At 44.3% G+C, this 13,247-nt stretch overlaps 1 protein-coding gene across 1 annotated transcript in view; it reads left to right on the forward strand.

The window, feature by feature from the left end:
* The window catches only part of DNAH2 (dynein axonemal heavy chain 2), a 391,751-nt gene that overhangs the window by 157,632 nt on the left and 220,872 nt on the right, over window positions 1–13,247 (forward strand). Inside the window, exons 20-22 of the mRNA XM_073623723.1 lie at window positions 2,406–2,606; window positions 4,454–4,610; window positions 11,409–11,583. Of these exons, the coding sequence (XP_073479824.1) occupies window positions 2,406–2,606; window positions 4,454–4,610; window positions 11,409–11,583 (533 nt within the window). The remainder of the gene's footprint in view (window positions 1–2,405; window positions 2,607–4,453; window positions 4,611–11,408; window positions 11,584–13,247) is intronic.

Here is a 13,247-nt window from a genome sequence, read left to right on the forward strand (position 1 = left end):
TGGAATCAAGAGCACTGACAAGCTCCTGTGCCGGCACCCGAATGGTCAACAGCGTAGGAGAGGCTTTAGTCTGGAGCGGAGTTGTTGGCTTTGGATTACATAACAAAAGGATGATGCATAATGCATTACTGATCAAAAAGGTATATACATAACAATGCTAATGCACCCAAAATCCCCAACCTCCATGTAACACATCTCCCTAAAAACAAACCAGTGCCCTGTTTACTATGGTAACCTGTCCATGACAAGCCCTTATCTGTTGGGCTCTTCTGGCATTGGGTCTGGCATCAGGTCTCTCCCTGGTGTCTGTGCGTGGGTGTTGTGTGGTGCTGGCTGTGGCAGGTCTAGTAGACATGAGTCAGGAACCATAAACCAGACGGAGACAGAAAATGCAGTTAAAATCACATCTTTAATGAAATGGCAAAAATGACACAGTTCAGGAACGTAGTCAAAAAACAGAAGCCAGGGTTTGGATGCCAGAGCAGGTAATCAGACCATGGGTCAGGAAACCAGAAGTCAGCATAGTCAGAAGCAAAAATCAGGAACGGAATCGGAGGGGAAGTCAGAAAGGCCAAGTCATACTCGGGAGCACAGGAAGGAACGCACTGAGAGATCATAGACCACACACGGGCAAGGAGGAAATGAGCTAAGCTGCCTAAAGTGGAGTTCCACCCACTTTTACAACTCTTCAGCATCCCTCACTAAACTGCACTGTAAAAGAATTGGATATTTTTTTTTTCTCAGCACCTACTGTATATCTGCTGTATTCATTTTTCACTTCCTCCTCCCTGGCCGTGGCCCATCGCATCATTTCCTGTTTGCAATGCCTTCTGGGAAGGGGCGGCAACTTCCTCTGACACTGCCGTTGCTATGGAAACCTGACCTGAAACCTATTACACTGCTTGTGCTGCACTGAGCATGTGCGAGATCTGCAAGGATGAGATCCAGGAAGAAATACAGTCTGGCTTCAGATGCCCACACTTAAGATGGCCACGGCCTGCTGTGAGGTTTTAAAATAACAAACTACTGCTATAAACTAACAAAACAGACCTTATTTTACAGACTAACTTTACTAGAATTCATTAAGCTTGTGTATTATATGGGTATTTTTATTTAAAAAGTATAATTTCGGCCGGAACACCACTTTAAATAGCAAAAAGAGGATGGCTGTAGGTTGGACTATTGATGCAGGTTAATGGTAACCAGGTTAGTCACTGTGGTAACAATGAGTGGCTGGTAGTTAACTGACAGCTCAGCAGCTTCTGAGCACTGAAAGATCGTTAAGTAGCAGGAGCCCAGCCCTGACAACATGCTATACAGTACATATAGTGAATGCTTTAAAATGGATAGCTTGGAAATAGTTTCATTTTTAAGTACATTGGCCATCACTGCGATCCCAACACACAGAGCAAATGTGCTCTATGCTTTTTTTGTAGGCAATCTTCTACTGACAGTGCAATCACAAGCAAACTGATAACCCCCAAATTTGAGACTTTAAAGGCAACAAAAAGTCTATGAGCTAGGATAAAATATACAATGTTTATTATAACATGGTAAAAGAATGGAAAAGAAACATACAAAATAGTACAATAAAATGCGTAAACAACAGTTGAGTACTCTGTAAACAAATGACCGTACACTTCAAACTGACGCGTTTCAGAATAAAATGATTCCTTTCATCAGGGGCATAACAGCGGAAGGATGGCAGGGTGTCTTCATCCAAAGAGTACAAAACGCCAAACAACTGTTGTTGAGGATAAAAGCAAAAAGTTGTCATCCATTATCACCAGTCGGTGGACCTCCAGCAACCAACCCCTAGGAGGCTCCAAGCATCTCACACTGGAACCACCCAATAACACACCAAAAGTTGAATCAATGGTATCTAGGGTCTAGTGTAGGGTCTTACGCAAGGTCTCAGATGTGTGGTATAGGGGTTCCCCATCAAGATAGTAATGGTAAACAGTGCAATCACAGGCATTGGGAGCACGCCTGGTGTATGCATGCACATTGCTGAGAGGATGTTTTAAAGAGTTTCCTGATGGTGACAGCCACTTGTAGTAACATAATGTCATTGCAGGAACTCTGTTGGGAGAAAATGACAGCTTTGTCACCCTATACCAAATTATGCCTCAACAAGGGCCTTCACAGCAGGATCACCCAGAATTATCTTGATGGAAGCTTCAGATTTAAAAAGATGGAACATTTGAAACTACAATAACATGTTAAAGCTTATAAATTTCAGGGCCCAACAAAATGGCCGGGACCTACTCTGCAATACCCAACGCAACCTTGTATGCCGAGAGACTTTTTGTCACTCAATCCATATGTTTTACTTTGGCTAAATATTTCCTTCAGGCAACACAACACACTTTATCAGTTTTCTTTCCCGACAACCATATTTCTAGGTACAAAGAGCTGGTGAACAGTGTTCAGAAGCAGGAGACCATACAGAACATCCAGTTTGTCATGCTGGACTGCAGCCAACTCAAGTTCGCTTTGCTCCAACACTGCAACGAGTGGCAGAACAAGTTCACTGGCTTACTGAGACAAATGGCCACTGAGAAACTGGTGGAACTGCATGCTTATCTGCGCGACAATGCAGAACGGTGAGTGCACCCCGTCTGTCTTCCTTCCACAAATTGGAGTCACCTTACTTAATCACTAGGGGGGTCATTGGTTGGCCCTTTACCGCCCAGCCTCCGGAATCCCTTTAAGCAAGCCATAGATTGCATTTAATCTCAGCCAGTTCAGCAGGGACCGGCCATAATTTAAACAATCTATGGGCAGGCTTATTATACCCAAGTCGATCCATCGAACGACTTGGGTATAATCAGCACATTGGATTTTTGGCATGCGATTATTGTCAGTGGCTACAGCCACTAGAATTAACCACTGTGTTCTTCAGGCCAGGCCATTTATTGCTTGCCTTAGTCGGGTCTTTACACCCAAGGGAAGGAAGAACTGCCTGATCAAATGACCACTGCGATTGGCTGTCACAGTGGTCACGTGATCAGGAGCCAGTCCCGGCTAGAGAACGGGAGCTGTTTTTGACAGCTTGGTTACTGTACTTGGAACGCTCAGCGAACGTGCTCTCAGCAGAAACCTCCACCACCCATTGATGCATATATGCGGGGCGTGGGCATTAAAGCTCACTCTCTTTGCCGCCACACATATGTATTACACAAGAGGGAAAATATATGTTAAAGTCAGATGTAAAGTTAAAAAAAAATGTGTGTATGGGATCATACTAATTGCCATCAGCAACACTAGTTTACAGAGATCAGAACTATGCAAAGTCTTTCTTTAGTAAATGATCATCAGGTGTAGCTTCGAAAAGCATTCAATCTTGTAGCTGACGCTTGCTGCTGCTCCTCCTGAGATAAGAGATGTCTCCAGAAAAAAAAAAGCAAGAGAGGGCGCAGCTAAGTGCAGTATTATGACTCTTTAATCTGTAAAGAATACTTAAAAATTGCCACTCACATGTGAAAAGGTGAAACAAGGCACTTAAAGATTCTCAGCTGCAAAAAAAGACCATTCAGCTTGACTGGCTTGAGAAAGGGGGCATACCCCTGAAACACGTAACCACGACCACTGAGGTTCTCTCAATCTGATGACATCAGTGTTTTCCTGAGTGGGTTATGCTGGATTCCCGTCAGTATGGAGGGACCTTCAAGCAGCAAGGTTGCCTTGCCGGCTGACCAGAGCGGACTCCAGGCTGGATGGGAGAGCTGACTGGCGCTTTTGTATCTAAATATCTTTATATGCCTTGAGTATTCTTTACAGATTAAAGATTCATAATACTGCACTTAGCTGTGCCCTCTCTTTCTTTGTTTTTTGTGAAATGCAATGTGTGCTAGCCTAACTCCATTTAAATATACTCGGGGAAAAATTAACAAAAAATGGCGCAGGCATAAAGCCTGCACCACTCTTCTAAACTGAGCCTCTTACTTAATTAGGAGCAATCTGCTTTGTTTTCTTTGTCATTTGTGCAGTGGAAATGGCATAGAGAGCTGGAAAGCTGAAGCTCCTTGCTCCACCTCCCTCTGCTCACCCTCGCTCAGCTGAGAGCAAGAGGTAGGAGGAAGGCTAACCTTGACGAGGTAACAGCCAGGCATTTAGGCAGGGAAAGGATCCTATATGCAGGCTCTGCCCGTGTTGGGTGTTCATTGCCTACACAGATAGGCATGGGAGCTGTTTGCCAGGTTACCAGAAGATTGTTTACTTTATGTACACCATGTCCAATCTGACGAGGATCTGCAGCAGTTTTCTATATTGAAAACTGCCATGATCCATTAGTTTATTAAGTGCAGAACCTGCACCACCCTCCATTTCACTCTGAAACAGGTCATCTGTTTTTTTAATGTGGCGCAGGTGGACACCAGAAAGATGGGTGTCCCGTGTATCCAGCACCAGTTTTAGTATTCTGATCATGTTTCCTATATATGTCCTGCAGGGTGATAAGGTCTCCGCAGACCTTGGGAGAACTGGCACAGAGCCTGACCTTGTATGACACCCTCCAGAGCGACCTGTCCAAGGTGGAAAGTCAGATCATGCCCATCCATGACCAGTTTGAAATTCTGAAGAAGTATGAAGTTGCTGTGGACGAATCGGTGAGTATTCCTATATACAGTCTGATCCATACAAAATGTCTTCCTCCAGGTTGTTTGGCTTGGAGTACGATTGCTTTTCATAATGGCATTAAGTTCTAGGAATGCAACTGCTGACAGAGGTGAGATAGCCATTATTAAACACAATAGATAATGAGCTCAATTCACAAACAGTAAATCTGACCTCTGGCTTACCCTTTAGTCTTGCACAGTTGTAGAGGATCCCCTTCTGTACTGAAATTGCTTACTCTGATTTCACTGCACTGCGAGCTTCTCACAATGTGCAGTAGAAGGTTCAGCAAGTTAGATGGAGCTTGCATCATTTCCTGGCTGGAGGACATCCAGCATCATCTAAGCCAATGGTCGCCAACCTTTCTGGACCTCACGGACCACTAAACACACAATTTTGAATCCCGCAGACCACTAACATGAAATTTAATCGCCTTATACACACAATGCTCCGGCTCTCTGCCCCCTCCCCCTGGATCACACTGCTGCCTTATACACACAATGCTCAGGCTCTCTGCCATGCCCCAGCTCTCTACTCCCCGATCACACTGCTGCCTTATACACACAATGCTCTGGCTTTCTCCCCCTGGATTACACTGCTGCCTTATACACACAATGCTCTGGCTCCCCCCCCCCCCCCCCCGCACTCTGCATCACACTGCTGCCTCATTGAATCTCACCTCCTTATCCAGCCACATGTGCTCAAGCTCCGTGCTCCCTCCCACAGTCTGTGATCAGCGCTGCCATTGGAAGCCCCCTCCTTCTTCACCTTCCGCTCTCTGCACTACTCCCGGTGCCACTCTCGGAGTTCACAGGCCAGAACTACGGAGGAGGCATCGGATATCAATGCACGCTGACAGTATTGATTGTCAGCACGCATTGAGAACAACACTGGAAACAACTTTGGGTGGAATTCATCCGCCACAATGATGATTTGCGGCAGAACCCCTAGGGATTTCCAAAATTTTCTTGTGGGCTACCATTTGTCCACAGATCACTGGTTGGTGACTGCTGATATAGGCCATTACTCCCCAGCCTGACTGTTGCCATCCCGCCCCTTTCATTTATTGTATTTAATTTTTTAAAGTAAGGGAGGCTCAGCAACACAGGTGGGCGTTACCGAGAGCGGTCTGCATACAAATGTTTCTTGCCTAGGAACACCTCCAAACTGGCACCCACCCCATCAAGGCATTTTGATACTTGTTCCTCCCAAGAGCCAGCCCACTGCTTGCATCAGGGCCGAGGGCTTTGGAGAGGAGTACTGAGACCGGGTGCTGTGATATTTTTAGGAAGCGATGTACTGCACCCTGCTGGTCCCTCCCACAAGCTATGATCTGCTTGCATTGCATAGAGAAGCACTGAGAACCAAACTGAAACTTCAGCTTTACCACAAGCTTTTTTGGTGGCCATGCACACTTTAGTAAATGATCAGTTTCTTTTGAAATCCATCCCATGCTATAGGAATAATCAGTATGTAGTTGATCAATATGCCACACATGGGGAAATGGATTTCAATCAGTAGTTAAAGTGGTTTGAAAGGCTGAAGGTATTTTACCCTAATGAATTCTCTGCATTAAGGTAAAAAACCTCCCGAGTGCAGCTCCCCCCCCCCCCGTTCCCTCTTATACTTAACTGAGCCCCATCTCAATCCAGCAATGTGCACGAGAGCAGCAGCTCTCTCGGCTCTTTCCTCATTGGCTCAGACACAGCAGTAGGAGCCACAAAGGCTCCTGCTGCTGTCAATCACAGCCAGTGAGAAGAGTGCGGCAGAGCCAAGCTTTCTATGTCAATGGACACACAGAGCCAGCTCAGGAGCGAGACCGCACAATCGCCCCCCATAGCAATCGGCTTACTATGGTGGGCACACAGTGGCGGAAGGAGACAGGAGTGCCGGTGGGGGACCCGTGAAGAGGAGGATTGGGGCAGCACTGTGCAAAAGCATTGCACAGAGCAGGTACTGTAAGTATAACATTTTTGTTGTTAAAAATGTAAGGGTTTACATTGCAATTGTAAATTATCAATCGCATCTCTGTTTTTATCATGTAATCTCATTGTCTGTGCGGTTAAAATATGATCTAATTCATGAACAAGGTACCTTAGTGCTCCCGGTTGATGCAAAGCAATTTATAATATTCCATTCAGGCTGATTGAGTAAGTTTGATCAAATCCAAAGGAAATTGTCTCAATCAACCGGAAGGAAAGTTAGGCTCGGTTCACACTGGGGCAACACGACTTCAGCGCGACTTTGCACGGCGACTTCTACGCGACTTCGACGCGACTTTAGCAAATTACAAGGCGACTTGAAGTCGCCTGCATGACAGGCGACTTCGCCTGTGGCCAATCAGCTCTCTGGGAGGGAGGGGGGGAGGGAGGGGTTTTCCCTGCAAAGTCGCTTGACTTTACAGAGAGATCCGACTTGGAGGCGACTTCCATTGATTTCTATGGTACAGGTCGCCTACCAAGTCGGATCAAAGTAGTACAGGGAGTACGCTCTGAAGTCGGAGCGACTTCAGTAGCGTCTATTAAGACGCTAGCGTTAACTCCCATTCAAACTATTTCTGGGGCGACTTGGGGCGACTTGAGGGCGTACAAGTCGGATCCCAAGTCGCCCCAGTGTGAACCGAGCCTTATGGTCATTTGATTCAGCCATGTGACTTTAATTTTCAAATCTCCTTGGAATCAGTTGAAAATAACTAATTTTTAGACAATACAAATCCTTATTGTATTGACTTTGTGAATTGAGCCTAATAACACAACTACTTCTCCTTGAGGGCTGATGCATAGAGAGAGTGGTGACATATGATGGGCACAGGAAGGCAGAGGGGTATCTGATGTGTGGGCCGTGATTGACAGTTGGCCTCACCTTCTTCTCTGCGGGAGGCAAGATGGGGGACATGCTTGAATGGATTTTATATTCACTCATTATGCACTGGTGAGTTGTTTATAAGCAGAATAATTTGCAGCAGTTTTTGTGAACAAAAGAAAGGCTTTAATCCAGAAGCTAAACATATATTAGTACGAAAAAAATCAATGATGAGATCAGCGACTAGAATTGAAAACAGCTACTGTTCAAACCTATTACGAACCCGGGCAATTCCATCCAAGCCTTAATGATAAAATACACTATAAGGTCATTAGCATGTCATCTATGACACTCAAAACCTTCTATAACCATGTCTTCCCACAGGTTACAGTATACGGCCACCTCTCCCTATGAGATGGAGGCCGCTCCATTATGGGCGCAAGGGCGCCGCCCCCCTAATCCATGTGCCCCGCCCCTAATCTGCATTCAGGGCGATGGACGCATGGATTTCAATGGGTTTTTTTTTTTTTTAAGCACATGATTAGAGCCTGAGGCTCTAATTGGTTTCAAGAAGGGTGGGCTCAGGGTGCAGAGCACTGCGCCCTGAGCTCACTCAGTTATGTGACAGTAGCGAATTAATATTCTCTATTGTCTTCCTGCTTCTCCTTCCAGCCAATCAGGAAGCGGGTCTTAAGACCTGATTGGCCGAGAGGAGAAGCGACCGTATTGGCTGGGAGCAGAAGCAGAGGGGAACCATCTGGGAGGAGACGCAGGGGGAAGCTGCCCATGACCTGGATGGGGTAAGTGTGGGGCTGGTGGACGGAGGGGCGAGCGATGGAGGGGGGAGTTTGCTGATCGACCAAGCGACAGGGTGGGGGACTTGACTGACCGACCAACCAAATGGGAGGGGGGGCAAGTGGTTTGTTTTGAGAGGCCCTCCCCCACTGAGCATGATTGTGCCCCCCCCCGTGCACAAATCCAGCTCCATAAGGACATGGTTAGCTGAGTTTGATGGTAAGAAACCAGAATGGTTTGTACAGAGCCCTGAGCTCAACTCCTGAACACCACTGGAATGAACTGGAATATTGATTGTGAGGCAGTGTCAGGAACCATAAACCAGACAGAGACAGAAAATGCAGTTAAAATCACACCTTTAATAAAATAGCAAAAAAAAAGCACAGTTCAGGAACGTTGTCAAAAACTGAAGCCAGGGTTTGGATGCCAGAGCAGGTAATCTGACGAGCCGGGGTCAGGAAGCAAAAACAGGAACAGGTATCGGAAGAGAAGTCAACCAGGCCAAGTCGTACACAGGAACACACCGGAGATCATAGACCACGTAAGGGCATGGAGCAAAGTTGTTTAACCACTTCAAGACCAAGCCTATTTCTGACACTTGTTTACAAGTTAAAATCAGTCGTTTTTGCTAGAAAATTACTTGGAACCCCCAAATATTATATATAATTTTTTAGCAAAGACCCTAGAGAATAAAATGGCTGAAGTTGCAATAATTTATGTCACACTGTATTTGCGCAGCAGTCTTTCAAAAACAATTTTTTTGGAACAAATACACTTCACTGAATTTAAAAAAAAAAGTAACCGTGAAGTTAGCCCAATTTTTTTGTATATTGTGAAAGATGATGTTACGCTGAGTAAATAGATACCTAAAATGTTATGCTTTAAAATTGCACGCACTTATGGAATGGTGACAAACTATGGTACTTAAAAATCTCCATAGTCGTTGCTTTAAAACATTTCATCAGTTACCAGTTTAAAGTTACAGAGGAGGGCGCGACTAACGTATGCGTTTTCTTTGGTGCGCGACGGGGGCGCTTTAAAATTATTATTTTTTTTTATCTCATTTTATTATTTTTTATAGTTTTTACACTGTTCCTTTAAAAAATAAAAAAATTCTGATCACTTTTATTCTGTCACAAGGAATGTAAACATCCCTTGTAACAGTAATAGGCATGTGACAGGTACTCTTTATGGAGGGATCTGGGGTCTAAAATACCCCAAACCCCTCCTCTGTATTTCAAAGTATTTAAAACGCCAAATCTGCATTTTTGAACACCTTGGATTTTTTAAAATCAGCGCTGTTGGCTGCCGAAAAGTGACGTTGTGATGTCACTTCTGGGTTACTACATCGGAGACCCGTTCGGAGCTGATTCCGGCTTTGTTCGGGTCTCCGGACGTGGAGACGGGAGACCAGGGCGGAGTGGTAGAAGGTTGCGGGGGGGGGGGGGTTGTCCGTCCCCCCACTGCTTGTGGTAACCGGCGAGCGGCTGCTTAGCTGCATCAGTTGTCGTCACATGAAAGCCGACCGTCCGCACTAAAAAACGGTACTGGGATGATGCCTCTGGCTGCAGGCATCACTTTGGTACAACCACTTCAACAAAATGACATACAGGTACATGATTTTGCAAGAAGTGGTTAAATTGCCAAAAGGGCTGGCTGTAGGCTGGACTAATAAATTATATGACCCCCAATATAGAGTGGTCATATATCACTTTAGGTATCTTAAAGAGCCTCTTGCAGTCAAGTGGCACCTCAGAAAACCCACTTGTAAGTGTCGACTCTGAGAAGAATGTTTCACCAAAAGTGGACTCTGGCGTTGCCACCATCCTGTGTATATAAATGTAAAACAGGGGTCCCCCATATGAGGGTTGGGATTTTAAGGGCAACTGAGTATGATAGAGAAACCAATAAATATAAGAGTATTTTTATTAATGTATAAACATAAAAAAGTCAGTGCATATAACTAATACAACTGACTAGTTAAGAACAACAACAACATGTGATAAGGCATGAATATACAAACAAATACAGTCTCCTGCATTTGAGAAATGGGTCCGACGCGTTTCAGGAAGAAAGGACAAGTTCCTGAAACGCGTCAGACACATTTCTCAAACGCAGGGGACTATTTGTTTGTATATTCATGCCTTATCACATGTTGTTGTTGTTGTTCTTAACTAGTCAGTTATATTAGTTATATGCACTGAATTTTTAATGTTTATACATTAATAAAATACGCTTATATTTATATTTATTGGTTTCTCTATCATACTCAGTTGCCCTTAAAATCCCAGCCCTCATGTGGGGGACCCCTGTTTTACATGTAAGTGTGGTAACTCCTACAGGCTGCATCCTGGATCCCCATGATGGCACTCCACAGCTCTCTGTCAGTTTAACAGGTACCTCAACTCATGTTACAGTAAGGGACGAAAAACACAGCTCACATAGTGTAAATCCACGTTAAAAAAAAATGTTATTCTGTAAATGCACTTACAGTAGACTGCAGAACATACAGCACTTATCCACACTGCCAGAAACCAAGATGTCATGGCTCATCAAGCATATGTGCTAGCATGTATCCTGGCATCACCCTACGTGTTTCGTCACATATGACGTCATGAAGGGATCAGATCTCAGCATTTTCCAATCATTTTAAATGTGGTTTCCCTTGACATCTGCTAATTGTTTTTTTGTTCATATACTGTATGTTATTTTTTTGCTTGTATTTAGGGAAGTTCAGTTTTAGGTCAAAAAAACTGAATCGCAGATGTGTATTCTGCTCTCTGAGTGTTTACAATGGGGCCATTTATGACAGGGCCCTCATTAGGAATCTTTTGAGGACCTTACTAGTAGAAGTTTATAACATCCCTGCATTGTTTCTTAGTTGGGCCTACATTATGTCAAATATGTCTTAGTTGGATTATTTTCTTTTGTCAAATTTGTTACGTTACATGGATGGCTTTGCAAACATGAGATTAAACTCTGACCATATTTGCTACCGTTTTGCAATTGTGAGGGTGTGGGTGTTCTGTATGACTCTCCCCATTCTCTCTACGCAGTCTGCAATATGTCAGACCTCAATAACATTACAGGTATAAAGATATGCTAATAATTAAATACACTAGGGCTTTAGTCCTTCAGAAAATAAAATGTTTAAAGTTCATCTTGCGTATAAAATTTCTCTCTGATTGGCTCAGGTCCTGAATACGCTGGCCTCCCTGAACAAGGCATGGCTGTCTTTCCAGCAGAGTCTTATCGACAGCGAGACCATGCTGAATAAATCCAAGGAGAAGTTCAAAGCTGGTCTCATCCACACTGCCGAAGAGTTCAAGAAAAAGTCACGCTCCCTCCTGGAGGACTTCGCTGGGAGAGGTGAGACAACTTTCCTTTGTCAGAGCAGTAAAAGCCTGGCTGCAAAGGACTTCTAGAACTGAAAGGGCAAGAGGACCTCATCAGATGTAATGGAACAATTGTACATGGTCAAAACATTTCAGTACTGACTGTCCAGGGTGAGAATTAGTGCTGGTTTTAGCTTATAGTTGGTTTGATAATGAATATTGCCCAAATAGTACAATCAGTAAGTAGGGACTTAGGGCTAGGGAGTCTGAATAAGAGATAATATCAGATAAAGGGAAGTTCCACCTAAATCTTGCCTTTTTAGTGTTTAGTAGATGGAGAATTAAACCCCCTGACAGTCTCTTCAATTTCTTGGGGATGGGGACTCTGTTGATGGGATGTCTATGTTGAGTTCTTGGGTCTGCACACCTGCTGAGCCCATTATAAAGGGCTCCCAGCATCTACACTGGATTTGGGGAATAGACAGGACATCAGTCTTTGTGGCAACATGAAATAGTCCTTATTCATGATCTCCTGTTACTAAAGTTTTAAGTCATATGACCGTCCTCCCGGAGGATAGACCTTCTGAACCACCATGCCAGCTACCTCTGATTTCCCATAATCCCCCATTATTAGAGACTTGGAGCTGGGTTTATGTAGTTTCACACAAAATTTTGTCCAGTCAAATTTTCAAGTTTCAAGAAACAAGTCATCATCCAATTTCAGGTTGAATCAAAGAGGGAAACATATGGACAGGTTGGAAAGTCTTCATTTTGTGTTTGACATGTTTACAGCACACCTTTGATGTGTTTGCAACACATATTACTGAACATTTTCCATTTGCTCCTTTTAGAGCGTACAAAAAGAAGTCAATGGAACTGAGAGTTGAATTTAGTGAAAGTCATCATTGTGCTATTTGTAATTTGAGTTGAATCAAACTAAACAGCATGCTTGCTTAGCACTATACAAGAAAATATTCACAGACACCGACATAAATATTTCAACCAGATCTAATGAAAAAAATAAGTCTATTGCTTTTTACCCTATTGGTTAAAATCAAGTGTAGTGTCAGTTCTTATCAGTGTCAAGTAAGGGTGCTCCCTCGTCATTCTGGCCTTTTGGCAGGTAGGGCTGGCTGTATAGTTTCCCTGTTTGTATGATGGGGGACCTGAGAGGCACCTTCCCCATGGGAAGGAATCCAAATGAAGAGTCCGCTGGGTAAGGTGGTGGTCAATAGTTCTTTCCTAGTGCAGAGGGACCCAGGTAGTCAGTGTCCCCTGATTTGAGTGGTGCTACCTGCTCTGGCTAAGGGCTGGGAAGATAGAGAGTTTTCAATGTTAAGCGCCTCCTGGGATTTGCGTCCTGGAGTGCTCCAAGTATCACTGTGGGTTTGGGACCCCACTGTGAGAACGGCACTAGGTCACAACACTGCTTGTTTTTTTTTCTGCAGATCACTTCATGGGCTAGGCTTTTTGGCAGAAACTGGAGCAGGCGTAGCCATTGTATATACACTGGCACTTTTTCTTTATTTTGCTTTCCATATGTGTTAGTACACCTTTTTTATATGTGTTTTTTCACTCACCAGGACAGTAGGGTGCTGGACTTTGTGCCTGTCCTAAAGTCCCAGGGGGATGTGTGACCTTTAGCTTCCTTCCCCTTCTGCTTGGGGGTCTCTCTTTGAGAGATCCTTTAACGTAGTA

This window comes from Aquarana catesbeiana, linkage group LG03 (assembly GCF_042186555.1).
Source record: "Aquarana catesbeiana isolate 2022-GZ linkage group LG03, ASM4218655v1, whole genome shotgun sequence".
NCBI lineage: Eukaryota > Metazoa > Chordata > Amphibia > Anura > Ranidae > Aquarana > Aquarana catesbeiana.